The sequence below is a fragment of the Semicossyphus pulcher genome, unplaced genomic scaffold, assembly GCF_022749685.1.
Source record: "Semicossyphus pulcher isolate SPU_LCO1_2020_fin unplaced genomic scaffold, fSemPul1.0.p SCAF_8, whole genome shotgun sequence".
NCBI classification, from domain to species: domain Eukaryota; kingdom Metazoa; phylum Chordata; class Actinopteri; order Labriformes; family Labridae; genus Semicossyphus; species Semicossyphus pulcher.
The window spans coordinates 21,396,140-21,418,334 of record NW_027211759.1 but is presented as its reverse complement, the minus strand read 5'-3'; the positions used below and the strand labels follow the sequence as shown (position 1 = coordinate 21,418,334).

The 22,195-nt window shown below is 42.1% G+C and overlaps 1 protein-coding gene across 3 annotated transcripts; it reads right to left on the bottom strand.

Annotated features, from left to right (window-relative positions):
• Positions 1-4,819: 4,819 nt before the first annotated feature.
• On the bottom strand, positions 4,820-21,887 carry LOC138612478 (GTPase HRas). Of its 3 annotated transcripts, none has more exons than XM_069685753.1 (6): positions 21,647-21,887; positions 12,785-12,932; positions 11,802-11,980; positions 9,621-9,780; positions 8,411-8,535; positions 4,820-7,506 (listed from the first exon to the last, which is right to left on the bottom strand). In XM_069685753.1, exons 2-5 carry the CDS (start codon positions 12,893-12,895, stop codon positions 8,416-8,418), a joined length of 570 nt encoding a protein of 189 aa, XP_069541854.1. In that variant the 5' UTR covers positions 12,896-12,932; positions 21,647-21,887; the 3' UTR covers positions 4,820-7,506; positions 8,411-8,415. The 3 variants fall into 3 exon arrangements, with proteins under 3 accessions (XP_069541854.1, XP_069541855.1, XP_069541856.1); XM_069685754.1 differs by having other exon boundaries at positions 12,785-12,929; XM_069685755.1 differs by lacking the exon at positions 21,647-21,887 and adding an exon at positions 15,254-15,301.
• Between the last annotated feature and the right edge of the window lie 308 nt (positions 21,888-22,195).

The following is a 22,195-nucleotide window of genomic DNA, read 5'->3' as shown; positions in this document are numbered from 1 at the left end:
AAGGAATTTCCGGAATTCTACCTGACAGCTTCCGGTCCGCATATGTCGTGGGCAGTAAATGCGATTCACAAGGTGTGATCACAACTGAGCCTATTTAAAATAAATAAATAAATACAAAAATATAAATAACTTTAATAATACTTTTTCACGTCTTCCGGTTTTCTAGTCATTTATTCATAATGTTTGTTTTTGTTTTTTTGTTTTTGTTTTGCATATTCAAATATGTTTCATTATAGATTGAGGAAAATCTGATCGGGGGTCTTCAGACAAACCAAAACACCTAAGAAAGGCCTTATGTGATTTTAATCTTATCAGCTCCTTTACCGCCGAACAAAATATGTATGTATGCGGAATGGATAACGACAAACAATGTGACTCAATCTGCAGGTGTGGCCTGCCACTCTGTAACATAGGCTTAGTGCAGTTGTAATGTAATTTATTTTGATAAACATATATTATCATGACCGCTTTCTACCAATGAATCTTTAAATTATTATTTAGACACACTCAAACTTTGTTTTTCTCTTAAAAAAAGTACATGAGTAGGCCAAAGTGTTGCTCAACACTTACAAACAATTGGAATCATGTTTTTAAAAAGCATTTATTGAAACATTTCAACAACAACACAACTCAATTCATTTATGGTAGAATTATATGATCTGAAATGAATCAGAATTGAAAATGACATGAGACAGGACATGTGCTGAAAGTATATTCAAAGTTTACATTTCCAGATACGTTTCCATTACACGTCATATAATAGAGCAACTTCAATAGTTTTTAAGAAAATATCCTAAACACTTTGTTTAGTAATTCTACTGAAGGTAGCCCCCACAATAACAATCAAACACTTGTTTAACATGGCCCTTTATTTACAGCACAGTCACTTTCCTTTTAGAAGATGTTGCATTATGATGTAGATTAACAGTCCTTTATATTATATTTTAACTTTTGATTTTATCCACAACCTTTGGTTATTTTAGATTATAACACATGAATCAATTTACATTTTTCATGAAATAAGTTCTAGCAATTGTTAACACAGTTAGAAGGAATTCTATCAAAAAAAAACAAGCTGACCTATTCTAATAAACAAAAACTCCAGCTGTCTTAAGCCTAACAGAAGAGTTGTTTAAATGTGTTATCAACAGTCTTTGTGAAAATTAAATAGTTTAGAATGAATGTTGTACTCTGAGAAAGAACCATGCTTTATTTAGCTGCACTTGACTGGGCGTGTGTGTCCAAATAACTAGCTTATCTGTTCAGTAGTCAAAAGTCCAAAAAATGTCTGTACAAGTCAGGACACAAGGAAAGCCTTTATAGGCTTATGAGATGATTGTAAAGTGATCCGGGGCTATCAACTCTGAGGCATTCAAATGCGGAAGTAGTTTGTTATGTTCATATGAAAAACATGGAAAAGATATATGCAATTAACCACACACAGACAATGTGTTTTCATAAGGCTTGACATTTACAGTCTGAATCATTTTTTAAAAAAAAAGACAGGATGTGTCTAAAAGGATTAATTAAAGCCACACAAGATAATCAATGGATACCATCTGACACTTAATCACAGGCAACAAGCACAGTCTTAGCCAAAATGAATGCAAAGTTCCCTGAAGGCCTAACAGGTGGTTTCATGATTTGCCTGGAAAGGTTCACCATCCTCGTTGGGTAAATACAGATACTCACTTCCATCTGTATTTAAAAGCACCTGTGCGTGTTGTCTGTGGAACTGCAGCCAACCTACAAAAATAAATATTTTTCATTTACTCAGCGTGCTTATCAGTCGTTACAGATTCATAAACATGTTGACAAAGGCAAGGTGTCTTCAGCCCTAGATTTATGAGGGTAAGACATTGATTCACGTTTAATCACGTGTTGCCTAGATTCAAATCTCAGATTAAGTTTTATCCAGGGCATAAGTTGTTGTGAAAGTACATGAAGGCTATGTGGGAGTGTTACTTACAGGACATCTGCTCGGGCTCTGGATACTGCTTCATACATACAGGAGGAAAGTCTCCAAACATGACCACCATCACCTGCAGGAGGCCCACCAGGTCATATTCACCCTGACATGGAGAAAGAAGACGTCACATTGACTAAACATGGCTGTAAACATATAAAAGTCTCTTTTTACATGCAGCTATGTCAAAGAATACACCTTAAAATTTAAATTCTCACTTTTTTCCACTCGTCCAGGTAAGGCAGCATGACTTCGCCATTACTGGAGACAAACTTTCCCCGGAGCACAAGCATCTCCTGCGTGGGCCTGACATAGCAGATGGGAGCAGTTTGGGGGTAGCTTTCCTCAATCCACAGGCACACTGGGAAGTTATACATCTTGTCTTGTGTAAAAACAGGAGGAAAAGGTAATTTATTACACACATTCTTAGAGATAATGAGCTTCACGTTTCCTACCTTGGATTAGAATCAGAATTTGTGTCAAAATCAGCTTCCAAGTAGGAAATAAAAAGTCATTCTTACCATCACACTTGACTGGAATGGTTCCAGTTAGACTCATCAAGTCCTTTGAGGATCCATCATCGTAAACTGTAAAACATTAAACACTGACTGTAACCTCTCATCTACTTGAAGTTAAACATTTGTATGTTAAATAAGTTCAACAATACTTAATTCTTTCTTACAGTATTTGTCCATCACTGGCACAAGGTGTTTGAAGTGAGTCACAGCAGTATGTATTTCACGAGCCACATGCTTACGGAGATATGTCTACATGTTAAAAGAAAAACAAACAATGCAGGAACTGGATACTTACAGGTGGTTAATTACGTTTGATTTAGAGTGTTCATTTAAGTGTTGAGTCTTACCTTAGGAAGCATTTTCTTAATCTTGTCATCGTACGACATGATTGCAGTTTATCTGTTCAGGAAATATTGCTTACTCTGAGTCTCTTTGTCGATCACTAACTCTCACAAGCCCTCGGCTTCCCGTCTGCACCAGGTTTATGGATAACCTCCTGTCTTTTATGACCCTTGTAAGCCAGTAAGAGAGCGGCTCCACATTTACGCAAATCATGTGCCCTAAAAAAATAAAAAACTAGGCTATAAAGCTTAAACAAACAAAACAGGACAACAACACTGACCCAATAAACACATTTATATACAGTATATTCCAGTATATTTATAATATCAATGACGGTCAGAGGAGCCAGGCCATGGCTCCTGTCTACAATGTTTTTTTGGGGCCTGACCTTTCTTAATTAATTCATTTTATGTTTATTTGTATAGGGACAAGTATGAAGCAATTAAACCGATGCCACACACAACAGCGTTTATAGCCTTGCTAATTTGCAATGCCCGTCCCTCGATTGGCCTTTAAAATACATAAAAGTCCACAACAAATACACAAGAGACAGTACAAAACAGACTCAACCATGAAACAGATATAACAATACAGGATACAAATTATCCTACAAGTTAACCAACTGTAAAACAAGACGCATAAAATCATACATGACCACATGACTGAGCGCTCTTCAAAAGCTGTTTGAGTTTAAAATGCTCCCAGTCAGGGTCCAGTTTGAGCTCTGCAGGTAAGACATTCCACATATCGATTTCATTATTATTGATTGACATTACTGATTTCTTTTACATGAGTTGGACACTTAATATCGATAAGGTTTTATCAATACAGATTATCCAACTAACCTATAACTGCTTAATTTCAGTGGTACCATACGTACTAAAATGCAAAGTCCTTACATATGCTTTGTTGTAAAAATGCAAACATGCTCTACTTTTACATTTAATTTATCCTGAGGGATTAGCTTTTCTCTAAGTTTTTAACAATAAATTCAGTTTAAATGTCAGATTTTATAGTGAATTAAATAATTATAGAAAATTATAAATTACGAATGACTCGTTAAGCTGCTTTCTTTTACTCCACCATACAGTGTGTCCTCAACACTTCCTCCTTCCTATTCAGCAGCTGTGAATGACCAAACCCACACAAACACACCTGGCCTATTTCCTGTTGTTTACTTCAAACATTCAGGCATCAGTTTTACAGTGAAGCAAACAGCAAATTTACATCAATATTCATACTGACACAACTTATTTCTTTGGAAATTGAAATTGCTTAATTTTTTCATTCATCTGCCATGTTTACCAAAGCAAAGGAAAACTTCTTGTAAATGACACTGTTGATGGTAAAACTGTGTGTGAGCTCACGGTTTATGACTGTCCTTTGAACTTTCATCACAGTTGGACTTGCCCACATTGTGTAAAGTGCACGATCATGCACGTGATCGTCCTGTCGCACAAACAGGGGAGATATTTGCCTAGAACAATGATTTAGCTCAGCTGTGTTTATACTTCTTTAAAAACAGTAACCTATTAAATATTTTTTTACATGTCCCAGCTTATCATGATCTCAAGGTTAAGTGGGGGTAGACGGTAGCTCAGTCTGGAGGGACTTGGCTTGGGAACTGGAGGGTGGCTGGTTCAACACCCGCCACGGATCAAGTGTGGAATTGGGGCTGGTCGCTGGAGAGGAGCCAGCTCCTTTCCTGGGCACTGTCGAAGTGTCTTTAAGCAAGGCACAGAATCCCCCCCACAAACTGCTCGGGGCGCATGTCCATGTGCAGCCCCCTCACTCTGACATCTCTCCGTTTATGCTTGTGCATGTGTCTATTTTGGGCCTATGTTTGTAAAAACACAGTGAAAAAAATGTAATTTCCCCTAGGGGATTAATACAGTCAGTCTTCAAACATACAAACTGCAATACACATTTCAGCCTGTAGGTGGCAGCAAATCTCATATTTTAAAGGGGCCCGCTGAGAAAAGCAAAGACACAGTTTCATCTTGACATCTTTATTCCTGTCCTGCAATACATTTGCCACATTTTCAAAGAGTAAATACATCTTAAATAGCTAAACAGTTGACATTTTCACAAATTCCTTCTTCCACACCTCAGTTCCACAGTTTGCAAGGGAGAAACAAGCCCTTGAGCCCACTGTATCCTTGTGCAAAACTCCCAAATGGTCCGTACAGTCTTGGTCATGCTGGCCAGGTTTTTTTCTGACATGTATACTTGTGGTTTGCTGGCTGGAGTTTCCCTGTGGCGACATGACGTGGAGATTTGAATACATAGATTTTGTGGAATTATATGGTGGGAATATCGCAGATGCTTTGTTTGAAGATTGAAAAGGGGGGAGGACAAGCGTACTATCAGGACTGTCATTACATGTTACAAATGCCACACTCTCTGTTTAACGAGTACAATGGGTGAAAATGAACAAAGCCAAAACGTTGGACTGAGGGTCGACTCCTGCGTTATTTCAATATTGTAAATTTAAAACATGAGGCTTATAAAGACTCACACACATTCACAGTTCATCTTCCTCCAAGCAGAGAAATGATGAAAACATCTTGACCACTAACATCCACGCAGTTACTAAGACTGATCATATTTCTTTAAGCCGTGATAAAGAGTCACTTTAGCTGTACAAAATTAAAGGTCTTCTTAAAGGAAGGCGACGGCAAAGTAACGCGACGTCTCTGATGTGAGAGGTCTCAGATATTTTAGATTTTCATCTGAAGGTTGTTGCCAAATCCTGCCGGTAGTACCCTAAACTAATTGTCTGGACTGTTTGAGTATAATCTGGATTAAAAGTTAAGTTTTATAGTAATCAATCACCATCGCATCTTCCAATGAAATAGAAAAACTATATAAACATAAGGAGCAAGAAAACTTGGCTTTGTTGAAACATGTCCATTTTTCAGTCTTGTTAAACAGGATCACATTCAGACGCACATGCCACTACAGAAAACCCCTTTTTAAAATCAGTGTAGTGTTTTTAGGGACCTGTCATTCAAATTCTATACAGCGCATATCTAAACTCAACACTCCTCTACATTTTTTTTTTAGTTGCACACATAAACAAACAAACAATGCAGCAAACAGAACACACAGTTGTCTCAGGTAGAACTCGCTGCATACGTGAGGTACAAACTAGCTAACAGATAAGGCAAAGTCAACACGGAGCAGTCGTTTCCATTGAGGCAGAAAAATCAATGCAGTCATGAAGAGCACAAGCTAGTCGGCATTAAGAAAACAAACCATAACTCGACGCCCATCACCTTTTACACATGTACAGTAAATATGATTCTGACATGATTAGCACCTGACCTGTTATTGTTCAACTGTAGCGCTGAGGTGATAGAGAAAGAGGAGCAGTATGAGGATAGTTATGGTGTGTGGGTTCGACTCTGAGGCAGGACCTGTGTGTTACACGCTACAACTGGTGACATCCTTAATCCCTGGTTTGCAGGACTGCTAGGTGAGACGTCCTGGTCCCTGATTCCTGAGCCTTGTTATGCAAATGAAGCGATTTCTGCAATCTAGTAAACAACTATTATCACAACGTAGTAAAGAAGATTTGGATGCCGTAAAGTTACTGAAATGAAATGCAAGAAAAAGCAACTGGTCGTCATTGTACAAAGTGAAGGGATTTGTTCTATTCTACAGGCATCCTCACCAGCCTTTGCAGCTGGAGTAATGACGAATGCACGGTACCTCTCTGTCCGAAATCAAAGTAAAACAGGAAAATAGGTGGGTGTGAATCTGACAGTAAAGAATCCTATTGCACCAGAACCTACCTACACTAGCCGTTACTATTATTATTCCACAAAGACAACTCTTAGCAAAGAAATAAAGGCAGCTGCACTCTGGAGGCTCTTAAATTCTCCATTCAACATTTCTCACCCAAAAGAGAAGGAAATTCTGCATCAGTCAGGTCATGAAAAAAAATGTCAAATCAGGTGCCATCAGAAATAAACCTTTGCTCACGTATTGCTGAGTGTCTTTTAAATTCTGCAATCACATAAAATGTTCCATAAAAACAAGATTCTTTTTTACAGCTAGCTAACTGTTAAACAACAACAAATTATAGTCCTTCCCACGTCAGCCTCCACCCTCTGTATTTAGTTTAATGACAGGACTACGCGGCCATTCGAGGGAAACAAAAGGCAGGTAGCGTGGGATGGAAAATATATGCAAAAGGTGTTGGGGTAAGTAAATGTCCATTCCAGTCGTCTCCTTCCAGTGGGCAGGCCGGGGGGGGGAGTAGAGTTAGGCTTTCAAGGTGGGAGGAGGTCAGAGACACCCCCTTTTAAGACCAGTGTTGAGACTGAAAACAATAAGTTATAAGCAGGGAACTTGTGGAGCCACCCAGCAAGACCACGTCGGAGCTGACGGAGAGTCATTAGTGGTGTTGCTCTCAGGTCGACGTGTGTGGACCAAAATAAAAAGGGCCGGACCAGGCTAGTTCAGGTAGCCACTGTAGGCAACAGTCCAAATCCTCCTGTCCATAAAAGGTCCATGGGTTCAGTCAGCTCTGGTGGTTTCCTTGAGGGCCTTTGCTTCAATCATCCTCTCTTTGAAAAAGTTTATATTTCATCATTGAGTTGTTTCATCTTTCTATCTGTAAGTCCATGCTGCCGCTACGCGCTGTAGCATTACTCCTCCACGTGCAACAGTGAGCTGGAAATGAAGTGACACAAAAGAGGGGCAGATGTCAGTGAAATTACTACCTGAGTGAGATATGGTTTAACTTTTTTTTTTTTTTTTTTACTTCGAGTGAGTCATTTCCACCATTATATACAAGTTTGTGGACATACCAATTTGGAAACTTACCTTTAGGGCTGCACGATATATCGTTTAACAACCGCAATTGTGATATGTGCATGTGCAATATTCACATCGCAGGACGTGCGATATCGAAGAAAATTAAGTGAAACACGTCAAGCTGCTACTTTTTTGTTGCTGGTTAACACTGGGGCTGCATAAACGGACAGTTCAGAAAGCGGACATGCTGTTAAGTTTTAGCGGCTACACCTGCAGCACACACACCACATGAGGTTGTGTGCCTACAGGAAGGGCAGGGAGCAGGAGACATGATTTGTTGTTCCATACAGTTCCATGAAGTGACCGTCACAGGTTACCGTTACATACTGACATACTTTTGATCATCATTAGCAATGGTTGATGACATACCGTATTAATAACACAACTGCAACCCACAAGTCGCTCCAACTGAACTTTCTACTTTTTCATGTGGGTGTCAGTCTGAACTAAGAGTGATAAAAGTAGGAGGGGTTTTGTTTTGTTACAAGCAAATAGACTGAAAAGTCCCAAATAATAAAATGTATGATGTTTAATTGTTATAAATATTACATATATAAAATTTTATAATTATAAATATGAAAACACACTGCCTTTAGCTGGTATTATTTCCTGTATTTTTTTAAAACGCAATAAATATCACATTAATATCACAGAACAAAAAGATGTTGCAATGTATGTTTTTCTAATATCATGCAGCCCTACTTCCCATAATATTGTGCAGCTGTCAAAAAATGATTTAGAAATTCTGTGGAAGTCTCACCTGCATCACGATACCACACAGCGACAGCTCATACAGTCCTGGCCGCTCTCATCAGGTGGGTTCAGCTTCCTCAGCTTATGCTGTCTGATCTCTCTAACCAGTGTATAGAAGGCGTCCTCTACTCCCTGTAAACACACACACACACACACACACAAACATTAAACCTATGCAACTTCAACAGAGGAGTACACTGCATGCATCTCTTATAACCAACAGCAAACCTCTCAGGTGTGCTCATCATCGAGAGGCCTGACAACATAACCATGGCAACCCTGATCATTTCAGACTGTTAATCAAGATCATAATGAGCAAGTCATGGCTAAGTTCTTTGCATACTCGTGGTTTGAATGACAGACTTTCTGCAGGCTCAGTGGTGAATGTGTGAGTCTCTATGTACCTGCACAATGTGTGACAGTGAGTCAGAGACAGTTAGAGCTGTGCGGCGACTTGTCCTCGTGGAGGCCTTTCAAATACTGTAGCTCTGTTCTCAAGCCAACATAACCTGGCTGTGAGTCATTGCCTGCGGCATAATAAAATGTTCCCAGCAACACAAATCACATCACTGCTCTCCGTGTGCATGAATACACGTGCAAAATGTTAACTCACACTGTAAGAACTTGTTGCTTACAGTGTGATGCAGCACATATGCAAATAATCTGAGTTTTGTTGCTTGCAAAAATGGGAGGCAAATTAAGATAGAAGTTATATTTTAAAAGTTAATTTAAACATGAGAGGAAGAGCTTTCTTCAATAAAAGTGCATGTTTGGTTACCTGCACAATAGATATATAAATAGTAAAGAGTGCACATAAGCTATAACGTTAGAGCTCCTACGTCTCTCTGTTGTTCACCATGTTTTCACAGTACCTGTGTTTGTTACACGTTCTCTCTCTTGAATCTAAAATAACCTGCTAACTGTACAGTCGTCACCACATTGACACCAATTAACCTGAGAGAAGCTGATGGCTTGCTGGGGCTTCATCTGATTGGCCAAATGGTTTGAATGCATGGCCAATGTATCCAGCGTTTCGTCTGACTGGTCAAATGCTTCCATGTGTGAATTGTGAATACACAGCATGTGTACATAACATGACTTTTCTGATTTAATTTCAGTCATTTGCAATGTGTTTATTGTGCATGTTCATATCCTGTTGACCACCAACGTGTTTTATAGTGCAGCCCCGATGTGTGTGCTTCTTGTTCATTACCTACCTGTCGTGTCTTTGCAGAGGTCTCGATATAAGGGATGCCGTAGGATCGGGCCAGTTCCTGGGCTTGCCTCGTGTCCACCGTGCGTGCCGGGAGGTCACATTTGTTTCCCACAAGCACCATGGGAACATCGTCTGAGTCCTTTACACGTTTTATTTGTTCCCTGTGAATTGCAAAACAAGGACATTAGCAAAACTTCTGCTGTTTCCTTAACCCAACCAAGCACTGCGTTTAATCAGAGTGCACTCTCTCTTGTCTGGGATCCTCCCTTCATAAACAACAGCAGCTACACCGCTGGAGAGCAAACCACCCGGGGAGCTCTAGGACCCTGAGGAAGAGCCGAGGCCCGCCGGTGCTGGGCTGTGCTGCACTGCTGAAGGAGGGAGTTGTGGAGGAAAGGAGGGAGGGGGGGGGGATGGACAACAGGCAGGCGGCGAACAGCATTACCTCATCACTACAGCAGCCAGCGCCAAACGCCAGGCAGCCAGGGGGAACTGAGTGAGAGGAGTGGGTCAGATCAATCTATCTGCTCAGCCCTTCTTCTCCCTGAGCCACAGTACAGCAGGATGCAGCCACTACAGTCTGCCCTGCCCATCTGCAGGCAACACTGCTAATGGTGTTTATGACCGCAGTTGCTCTGAGTCTTTATGGCACATCAGACATGTTTAGACCACCGTCATAGTTATATGCTGGTGAGGCAGGTATTTTAAGTCTAACAGGCTTATAAAAAAGACCTGCAAACACAAGATGGTGAAATAATCTTATCTAACTGGGTCATTCTTGAGTATGGTTGCCTTATACTGGCTGTTTCAAAGTAAAAAGACAAAGTTTGATGGCAGTACAGTGCCAGAAACTGCAGGACAAGTTCTGCAAAATGCACCTGACTTTTATTTTGCCTGTATAACACTGAATCCTTTCAAAACAGCTCTAACCAGGCCTGCACCTATTTGAGCATCCAGCCAAATGTCCATGCATGCTTCCACAAGCTGCACAAAGGTTTTAAAGCTGGGCCCAAAAGCAGGCAGGACTGCGATGGCAGCAAGCCAAACAAACGTGCGTCTAATAAACTCCAAAACCCTCCAAATCTCTAGATGAGGTGTGCAAACTTAATATGCTGCCTCTTTTACTCTCCACGTGCAGCACTGTCAAGCAGGCGTCTAATGTGATGAGAAAGACTGAATGTGGGAAAAAGAGAGAGAAAGCTGTCATCTCCAGCTGAATCTCTCTCTTTCCCCCTCCCTCCCTCCTTTTCTCCTTCCCTGTCCTTGAAAGTGCTACCTCTCCCCGTTCCTCTAATTGAGTCAGGATCGATTTCATTGGCATCATGCTGTAATCCTCCAGTTGGGGGCTAAGCTTTCTTTAGCCGTGTTAAACGCTACAGCATGACATCACCCAACTGCTGCAGGGAGCTGGCACATATACGTACACACACCCCTCTCATATCCAGACCCCGTGGGAGTCCCTCGAACACACACTGCATTTACAATTACGCATACACAACCATTAGAAGAGAAACAGAAATGATTTGTGTCTGAACTCCACCCTTGCTAAACACAGGATCATACCTGCAACAATACATCCCATAATGCCCCAATCAATTTCAGAGTATGCGATGCCTCCTGCATTATTTAACCCCTCACTCTTTAGCCGCTTTCCCACTGGTCAAAAAACCCGCCAACACCCGGCTTTTTTGCTTAATGGGAAAGGTTACAATCGGCATATGGAGTGTCAAATGACTCAGGGAATTGTCGCCTTGGCTCTGAGCGGCATTGATAGGACACAAAACCTGTGTTGACACGCTAATCTCCGCCCCCTTTCCGGCGTGATGCTATGCTCCGTCGGTAACTTCTGCGACTCCTTGTCATCTCAGTTACATGTTCCGCACGTCTCCGTCCGAGCAGCGCTCGAACATAGTTCCAAGTTTGTCGGCGCCGATTTTGTTAATAGACTGAATGAGTAATAGACCTAACCGCCGTAACATCTTAACTGGTTACTAACCCCGCTTAGGTGCGTTTGTGACGTCGGACGGTGACGCAGCAGAAAAGAGACTGACAGGAGTATACTTCACTGGCAATGGGAACAGAGACAATCAGTATCTATAAGCCGGTCTTCCCAGGTCTGAAAAACCTGCGTCAACGCGCTAAATTTGGTGGGAAAAGGGGTATTAACCTCAATTTAACACACCTGTACTGATGAATGTCCTCAAAAGACTTGGTGTTGTTTATAGCGAAGACGCAGAGGAAACCCTCTCCTGTCCTCATGTACTGATCCCTCATGGCGCTGTACTCCTCCTGACCTGCAGTGTCCAGGATGTCCAGCAGGCAGGTCTCCCCGTCTATCACGACCTGCTTCCTGTACGAGTCCTGTGGGAAAAAAACAAAGAAACTCATATATTTAGAGAGTTGGTGCAGAAGATATTCATCATATGTGTGATTAAGCAATCTATTACAAGAATCAGATCACAGATGAGATGGTACAGGTGGGATTTTAGGCTACCGAGGTTGCCCGACCCTAGCTCAGTCAGTGCTAAGCTGTACTGTGTATTAAGTGGTATGTGTTATTAAATGCCCCGTCAGTTCCCAGGTCAAATGAACATCAAGAGATCAGACGAGCACGGTATTGGAGCCAATGTTTAGCCTTCCAACACGCAGCCACAAAAACATGGAGTGCCGTCCCTTTGTTTGTTAGAGCATAGGGGCCAGGAATGCAAACACACAAAAAGGACATTGTCTGGCCAGAGGCAGGCGTGGTGAGAAAGAGAGGGAGAGAGTGGAGACAGAGAGGGAGAAAAAGAGAGAAAAGAGAGGAGAAAACATTCTCACTGGATTCCCTCTCCTCTTTGCAATGTCTGCAGTGCTGGTCAGTGTTTTATTTAGAGGGAAATACGTGGATATCAAAAGAGGGAGTCAATATTTCTGTTTCAAAGAAGGCCAAGAATTTCTTCCAAGGCTGACCATTTGGAGTACTGCAGCGACATTTGATTAATTAAATTAAATTAACTTGATTTATAAGGAGCTGATGCAGAAGAAGGGTCCAGAAAATATTGCTGAGCAGTGACTGTGGGATTGGACATTTATATACAACGTGGACTAATGCATGCTTATTTATATAGGCATAAAAGAATGGAAGCAATACATTTTTTTAGGACATATAGAAGAGAGTCCTACCTCTATGGTGGGGTCATATTCATCCACAAAGTGGTTCTGGATGAGCTGGATGGTGAGTGCACTCTTGCCCACGCCTCCAGCTCCCACCACCACCAGCTTATACTCCGTCATCTTTGCCGCTGCTGCTCACCTCACACGCACAGCACTGCTGGAGAGAAGAAAAAGGTGCAGGTTAGCACTCTGACATTTAACAGCTGCATCATCACCAGGTGTGTGGAGAGAACAACAGACATTCACAGAGCTTTGACGAGCTATTCTCCGCCCCTGATGAGGTCCACAACCAGCGGTTCAGACAAAAGCAAACAGTTATTAGCATTACTGCCCAGTGGTGAGAAACATTAGTGGTTTGGAGTGTGTGTGTGTGTGTGTGTGTGTGTGTGTGTGTGTGTGTGTGTGTGTGTAGTGGGGGCTGAGGTTGAGACCCTCAAAGGGGAATGTGAAAAATGTGCTGAAGGTACTCGATGTTCCAATCCTCTCGCTCTCGGTGTGAGCAGCAGAGAGAGTGTGTGTGTGTGTGAGAGGGCGAGCTAGGGAGGCAGCGGGGAGAGAAAGAAGGGGCATGACACGGGGAGACTGACCCTCATCACTCGGGTTTCACTGATGAGCCATCGTTTTAAAATAAAAAACATGATATAAGAGCAATGACAACATAAAGACACAGTAAGACTTTAACAAGTAAAATGTTTAATCACTTTATTAAACTATGGCTAACAATTTAGGCTAAGGCTATGAACTCCTTCCTCCTCTATAGGGATCAGTCCACAGCAACAGCACAAGAGGCCTGAAACAGTATTTTATGACTCCAGGTGTGCCTGCAGTCGTCCCCTATGGGCCCACTGAACACACTTAAAAGGTTTAGTCGATGCAACAGGGCTGCCCCGACTCTAAATCAAGCCATGTTATTAAAGAAACATGTCAGTCTCTTGAGAACACATAAGTGATATACATTTCTGTAGGGTAGAATTTACACAACACAGGTAAACCTGTCAGCAGTGTATGGACCAAGAGGGAAGCGAAGGAATATCAGTGACAGGTCAACTTTAAACTACAGTTCTGACTAGAAGAGGGAAGCAAATTCTGCTGGATTATCTGTGGGTGTAAATTTCAATTTCACAGTGCCAAACAGTTAAGCTTTGAAGGCTTTGAATCATTGAGTCGTAACTCTTACTGAGATTTGGTAAACTAGTTGGTTGTAACACCTAAACCAACAACAGACTGACGTAGCAGACAGCAGCTGATGGAAGGAGGAGGTCAATCAATATGTACGTATATACATATATAGACCACGTAAAGTAACACAAAGACACACCCCGACATCGCCACTGCCCTCTCAACGCTGCTGGCCGGTGAAATTCCAGCTGTGGTGAGTCAGCCGGTAGAGAAAGTAGTCATATGGGTGTTTCCACTATACTTACACAGCCTGACTCAGCTTATACTTCAAATTCACCAAATCACCAAATCCATGACCTGAAAATGATCCGATGCCTCCATAAGACATGATGGCACACGATGAGTCAGTCAGGAACACATGAAGCCATCATGGAGGTTTTCAACAGGATTAATTCAATTGCAAGCCAGGGCTAGTGAGACCAAGCCTATGGCTAACCACAAGTTAAAGGGTGCTGGAGGCCCTTAGAAACCACAGGAGCCGCCCGTGGTTACGGCTTCAGTTTGACATCATGCAGACAACAATGAGTGGTGAGTTGATGTCATCACAGCTGTGTCATTTCTGATGTAAGAGCTCAGAGGAAAATCACCAGCACTGGGTTTTCTGTAAATCTCAGGTTGTGTTGGTCTTGAGTGGCAGCTTTAGTTTCACTTTCTGTTTGACAGACTTGCTTAAAGGCTTAAAGGGGCCGTATCTGTTCACTCATATTTTGCATGGGTTTCACATTTTTGGGTGTTTGTTGTTCACAGCGAAAAATGGCATAATTCTGTGTTTATCCAGAATGACATTTTTAAAAAGGTAGCCTCTGAAATGGGCCGTTCAGCGCAGCTGCACGAGAGGCTAACATGTCAGCTAATCGTGGCTAAGGTCTGACCTTTGAAGTGAAAAGCGGCTTGTTCATTTCAGGAGGAAGGACAGGCCCACGAAAAATAATTTAATTAAAATACGTATACTATTTTTAAAATGAAACAAACTTTATCAACGTGATTCAAAACCACACAAGAGAATTGATTGCTTAGCTAAAATATATCCCCTTTAAAACTCAACCGCAGATTTACTCATTTATACTTTGAGTTCAGTTAAATAAAACCATCGCCGCTTTCACACAAACTCACAATAATGGAATCAGAATCACATCAGCTCTGTCAGACCGTTATCTACAGCTACACCCGAACACTGCTTTCAATTTCTCTTCCTCAAAAGTCTCTCATTTCGGAGTAAAATAAGCCACATGGGGTTTAAAATCCGGGGCCTGATCATCGAGTGTGTCTTACTTTGATGAACTGAAGACGATCACTAACCTGCCCCAGAGTGTGTCATCCTCATGTCAAGATCTCATGAGCACACAGGTCACACGAGCTGTATCACCTTCCCTCGCGCACCAACTGTCATCGCTAACAGAAATTACTCCACTTATGCAAACTGCTTGCTCAATACAGAGTGCTGGTGAACATCAGCGCTTTAGCCAGCTGGAGCAGAACACACATACGCGCCCTTTCTCTTGTGCTTCATTTCCCAAAGGAGCACACACACACACGCACACAAACACACACAGCTGGACTGAATCTGAAACTTTAGAAAGAGAGAAGTAACAGGTGACAGGAAGGCAGCGTCTGGACGGTTTTTAAACAACATACAAAACTTATAAAGCTAGTTCATTCTCAGGGAGTCATGCACCTATTTGTGTCTCTGGGTGTGGTGTTGTAATAATAGAATCTGCATGCACCTCTGTGAAAACGGTTATTTGTGTGACTGTGGTGCCAGACTTAGAATAGCCAAGACGAGGACCGGCTCGCTCGTGTTAATGATTGGCAGAACAGCCGACTCACTAACTGACGACACGACCATTTAGCAGCTCTCCTTCAGTCAAACACACACGCAGCTTCCTGCAACACATCCTCGATCCCGTAAGCCATATCTCCTCTCGCCTTAATGGAACAGGTAGCTCTGAACACCATCACCTATATCAACAATGGCCTCCTCGTAAAAACAAGCTCTCAAGCACAACAGGAAGGGAATTATCCTGACCCCTCAATCTTGTGGCCAAACATTTAGCTTCCTTTTTCCCTCACCGTGTGTAAATCAACTTGGTGCACAGTTCAGGCCGACCTGGCTGGAGTACAGGGACCGTGGCAGAGCCGCAGTGCCAGCCTCGCTGCTCGCAGCCTCCTTTAAGCAAATAAACAGCAGCTGAGCGAAGAGGAGAGAGAGTTGCGCGGGGCGGACAGACGCTGGAACACCTTTGGTCGCTGGAGGCTATAGACAGGGCAAGGATTCACATCAGGATTCATGCATAGTTCATAGGACAAAAATGTTAAAGTAAAGGTTTGTCACCAGAATATGGTGACTCATGATTTGTGTTAGCAGAGCCATTCCTTGCCTAGTCATGCAGGTGAAGGTTACGCGACAATGACAGGTGCTGACCATTCAGGCAGCATGGAAAAAACTACTCAGCCATTTGTTTTCCTGTTCCTGCTGCGCTAAATCCCCCCCCACACACTCACACCTTGTCTGTTAGATGATATTAGTAACATTTACTGCGTACCACCTACTCTAAAATGAAGTCAAAAGTTAAAGATCACTTCCTGTTTTTACACTACGACACAAAAGCTATGATAAATGCTCATAATCACGCTCTCAAAAAGCATTTCAATACCTATTGGGGTCAATATGTATTAAAAATCTTTAACTGAAACTATTCTTATTTTGTGTATTAAAATTCACACCAACAAAGTGCCCTGATAAGTCGTAAAGATGGAAAATGTAGGACATGCACATGAATAAAATCTCTCACACCCCCACAGCTCTCCAGATTTCTGACACGGTCGGTTGCTGCATTTCTTCTACAGAACCACATCTCCAGTGTGCACCTGCCAAACGATTAAAATTTACAGCCTAAAATGCAAATTCAAAGCACCCGTGCCCGCTACCGGGAGACCGGAGGAAGGGAAAGACAGACCGCCGTGCCATCTCCCCCCCTCTCAAACTAGGCCACGACAGCGGCTGATTAATAATCCACACATACATATGGAGATGAATAGCAAAAATTAATCATTGATAGAGATGCTGTCGCTTTCTCAGAGACACTTGTTGTCAGGAGGGGGCTCGTACGGAGCTGGCCTTTGTGCAGAGTGAGGGTAGGGATGAGGACACGGCTGCTGGAGATCACATTTATCAGAGCATGTGTCATTCCTTTTACATTTTTCATCCACAGAGGAGTCTTAATTTCATATTGTACAATACTGTCACAGCATGCACAATACATGCAACACATTTTCACTTGCACATACAGACAAGTAAAAACAGACAACTACAAAGAGCTGAGGCAATTTTACATGTTTTCTTTCTTAAGTATTGATCTCACAGCAAAGTCAGTTGCACTACTATACTAATAATTAAGCTCATCAAAGTGAGACATTGAGACTATAGTTGTTCCGATACTGATAGCAGCATTGGAAATGCCTCTTGTTTCTTCTCCAAAACAGTAGCCTACACTGCAAGAAAAATAATTATACCTGCCATTTTCAGCTGCCGCTGTTTCAGAGCGGCAAAGTATAGGCGAACTGATTTTAGGGAAATTGTCATGCAAAGACTACTAATAGGAACATGTAGTGCGAGCAGGGATTGTAACATTAGTCTGAGTTGGCAAAATGTCAGCAATCAGTGTTTAAAGTTCGCCCCTGAAAAAAAAGCCACTGTCAGTCAAAGCTGGTGTTCTCTGTAATCGATAGAAGCAATAATATTTGAAATTAGCGCCATAGCTGTGGAGAAAGTTGTACAAACCGCTCGTGGTTTTGCCCATTCTACATTCCTACAACACCCAGTATGCATTGCGCCCCTATCTCCGAAAGGAGCGGCCAAGCGAGAGGCGCTGGAATGAAATATTACCGTTTTCCAGTCAAGGACATTGATCGCTGCAGGCAACGGCTCAGAGCGGTACAGAATCCGAAATGCGACTAGAATATACCGGTGGAACGTCTAAAAAATCTTCAGGTCTGCAGTCTACATTTGACAAGTCTGACATGACATCGGAGGCGGGCGTCCTAGAATGAGGAAGTTTAGTTTAGCAGGCTCCCTGGCCTCCGCCAGATGGCGCGTTTTACGTAGTAGACTGGCGGAGGTTTTTCAGAGCCCATTGAAGCGGATAGCGTCCTCCAAAGGCACAGAGCCACAGGAACAGATTCTACCATAACAGCATTAGCTCCCCATAATAGCAGGATAGGACTGAGGTTGAAAATCGGCGAACTAGGCCCTCTATTCTAGGTGAGCTTGGATCCCTTCAATGTACCAGGCCATGCTTTACAATAAGGATACAAATCATATCACATTCATACAGGGTAAGCAGTATACAGCGGTAAGAAATATACTACTCTGTGGTTTCGTAGGGGTTCTTAGTATCAGCCAAAACTCAAGTCTCGGTATCAGAATCAGTATCAGGAAGGAAAAAATGTTATCAGGACATCTCTCTCAGAGACAGGCGGGGTCATCTACACGCTGGTTACCTTTTCCATTAAAAAGTCCCAAAAATGATTGCATAGATGGTCCCCTTTGATCAAGGAGCAGCCCTACACACTATGTCTATGTTGAGTGTTATTTATAGCATGCCACCTCCAGCCTGGGAAATTAACAGTTCGTTTTGAAACCCTAGAGCCCCGCCTGGACCAAGAGGATAATCTTACATGACAGCTTACGGAGGGTGCGAGTAGAGAGCAGCGAGAGGGCTGACGGGAGGAGAGGGTGAGGCAGCGAGAGGGCTACTCTTACTGTGAGCCAAGGGCACAGACACCCACAGGAGGGAGGGAGGGAGGGGTCGACCTGGAAACTGAAAAATGTATAAAGAAATCAATAATGAAGATGCTCAACATTCTCCGGCCTTTTCCCAAATAGATCCGCTGTGAAACTACAAACACAGTTTTGCATCTTGATTCTTTGTAGCCTGGAAAACTATTCCAAACACATGATGCAAGAACGAGGGCATATGAATGGCCACCTTCCTCAACATGCATCCTGCTCTCCATTAAAGTCCCTAATTGGTTAAAGGATCCATATTGGCAGAGCCACAAGCCCGCTGCAGAGATAATAGATTTTTAATGGAGAGATGATGGTAAGGAGACCCTCTCTAGGGAGGTATCACGGTCGAATACTGAGACTCCAAGACCCATCCTGGAGCCTTGATAGCCCACCGCACCCTCCCACCGCTCTCCAATGACATCATCCTCCTAAACGGCATCCAAACATAAGTGTTGACCGGCAGCTGAGGAATCACCATTCTTCTCTCCGAGGCCAATGAACCACAAGTGACTGAGGACTTCAGGCACTTCTTATGTGTTCTGTTAATTCAAAGACAAATCAAGATGCTCGGCTATAAATCTTTAAAACACAACTGTGCCTTTAATTCCTCCTTCAGGGCAGGAAGACACAGAATACTCCTAAGACGTGAATGAAACTATAAGTTCTCTGTTAATAAACACTTCCTGCTTCCAACATTTTCCTCCATTACAAACATTTACATAAAGAGTTTCTCTGTGCATCTGTGTGCATGCTTAAACAAGCCGCTCTTAAAGGCACCGGAGTACAAGTGACCTTTTCCCCCACTGGGTCATCCTTTCAGCTCGTCGGGTAGGGTGAGACGGTGGAGGCAGCAGAGATGAAAAGGCCAGCTGACCTCCACACACACAAAGAACTGCCGGTTAGAGCGGCCATGAGGCTTATCATCGGACAGCAAACACCCAAAAACTCATCAGCAATAAGTGGAATCAGTAGGATTTTGTCCAGTTTGTTTTAGTTTGTGAGTAGGCATAAAAACACCCTGCACAGAAGCACAGTGGCTGCCCCCCTGTAAAGTAAGTAACTGTAGATCTCACCTAGTGTTTTTAGTGTTCTTTCCAAGGTAAAAAACTTAATTTACTTTAAGAATTAGACTCAAGAATATCAAGTCAGGAGTATGGCAGTGTTTTTGCATTAAAACACCCCTAAAATCTGCATTGAAATGCGCAAAATAGCATAAATTCAGTCATCTCTACATTAAAACCGTCAACAAATTAAGCCACTGTCAATAATTTTGTATTAAAAGTTGTCATTTGTAAAATCTTGGTATCCAAAATCCAAAAGTTACACTTATTTTGGCCTGCAGCTGGGCACCACCCAGTCTACAGCTGTTCAGAGAAGGGGACACTCGATTAACATTGCACCTCTATCACTGGTTGGACCACCTCCAGCTGTTTTCCAGCTGCCTCAACTCTTGCCTTTCCTGCCGATGTCAAATTCACACAGCTGACTCTTTTATATATCTTTTATACGGATACAAGTCGGAGAAAGTCAAATGTACTCCAGCAGCCTTTATGATCATGGAAAAACTATGTAGACTACTTGTTACGTATGACTCATGGTGATGATTTGGTCAGCAGCAGCAGTGATGTTTTGGTGGATTCGAGGATCAGAATCAGAAATACTTTATTTATCCCATGAGGGAAATTTGGGCGTTACAGTTGCTCTAACACAGAGAGAAGCATGGAGAAATATATGGCATAAATAGAAGTAAGAAATATGTAAAATATGAGCATTATATATACACAGTAAAATAAGAAATAATGATAAAGATTAAATGCTGAGAAGTGGCTCTATGGTGATTTAAATATGAGTGCCAGAATTAAATAAAATGCGAGAATAAAGTTAAATACAAAATAAGAGTTACGATGCAAAGGAGTTATATACAAATAAGAGTTATTTACAAATGAACAGTATTTAAGTCAACGTATTGCACAGTTGAATTCTTGCACAATTACCCAGCTTATGTACAGTAAGAGTTCAAGAGAGATATAAACAGCAGTCAGGTACAATCATGCACCAAAAAGCTAACAATGTAAACACATTTTGCTTTTTTCCCTTAGAGGGCACTAACTTAAATGTTTGCTGCTCATTTTTAAGATGAGTATAATGAATTCTAATGAAAGTGTTTAACAGCTTGTCATTGGTAGATTGTTTCTTCCCTAGTCCAAAAGCTCCTCCAGCTATATTTTAGGTGAATTAAACACTAGAGCTGCCATGGCCATTCAATCTTACCAAACAGTTTTGACAACAGCTTCCAGAGGAGAGATAATCCCAAGTCAGCTCTCTAAACGCCTTGTAATGGAATCTAACTTCCGCAGTGATACATTCAGTTTTTACTCAGTGTGACGGGGCGTCACCCTACTTGTCTGTGTGGCCACTATCGGCAGCAGCAAGCTCACACTCAAGCTTGTCTTTACATTACACACAAACACAGGCCACAGGAAGTGATTTCCCCACTACAGCTATGTTCATTTAAGTACATTCAGTTTCCTTTTACAAGTAAAAATAGGTGGAAACCACCGCGACGTTAGGCTATGTTATTCCCCCATAACCAAGTTACAACACCCGAGCTCAAGAGAGACTGTTATAAAAATGAATAATTGTTTGAAAAATTGAGTTGTCGACACAATTTCAAACCTTTGTAATTCCCGATAAATTTAGACAGTTCTAAAAAGAAAGCATGAGCATGCTAGCCGGGCGTGAATTAAAATGTTATGATAGCTCGCTACAATGTTTCAACTGTGGACCGCAATCTCCAGCGGTGCCCCCAAAAACACTGAAAGCATTTTTTTAGCGGTATAAATAGACAAAACACAGTCACTGCCGACATATTTCGGACAGAGGAATGTGCACTGCATACTTACAACAAGCAGGGGTCTAATTAGCGACAAGAGCGACGTTTCGTCTACAGGAGGAAAAAAAAATCTTTCAACTCTGTTGCCTCTCAGCTGTGACAATGAAGGGGAAACAAGATGTTCTTGGTCTGCTTCCCGCCGTCTTCAGATATCTGCACCTTATTATCTCCGAGAAAGTGTTTGGTTTTCAGTAGCTAAAATGCACCAAAGCATTCATTGGTTCTGGGTAAAATGAGCCCGCGTTGAACAATGTGCTTCCACAGAGAGCAGAGGGGATGAGGAGTGAGGAGCCCACGCCCAGCTCTATCAAACATAGAACCGCCCCGGTTACCATGCATGTTACTGCTGCGTTCATGTACTGTCGGAAAAATTACAACTCCGCCGGGAAGGCCACATCAAGTATTTACTGCTTATTTGAATAAACTGACAAGGGATTATTGCAAACTGCTGCATGTGGTGATGAAGACCTGTATAAGTATTACAATATTGAATCAATAATAATATTAACAATAATATTGAATCAGGATTTTAAAAGGGGTCTACATATTTCAGAACTCC

What these genes read in the sequence shown, in the direction of transcription:
- LOC138612478 (XM_069685753.1), bottom strand. Translation starts at nt 12,895, where the DNA reads ATGACGGAGTATAAGCTGGTGGTGGTGGGAGCTGGAGGCGTGGGCAAG. An exon ending in AATATGACCCCACCATAGAG is followed by an intron (nt 11,981 to 12,784) that starts GTAGGACTCTCT and finishes TTTTTCCCACAG; the next exon opens with GACTCGTACAGGAAGCAGGT. An exon ending in CCTCTGCAAAGACACGACAG is followed by an intron (nt 8,536 to 9,620) that starts GTAGGTAATGAA and finishes GTGTGTTTACAG; the next exon opens with GGAGTAGAGGACGCCTTCTA.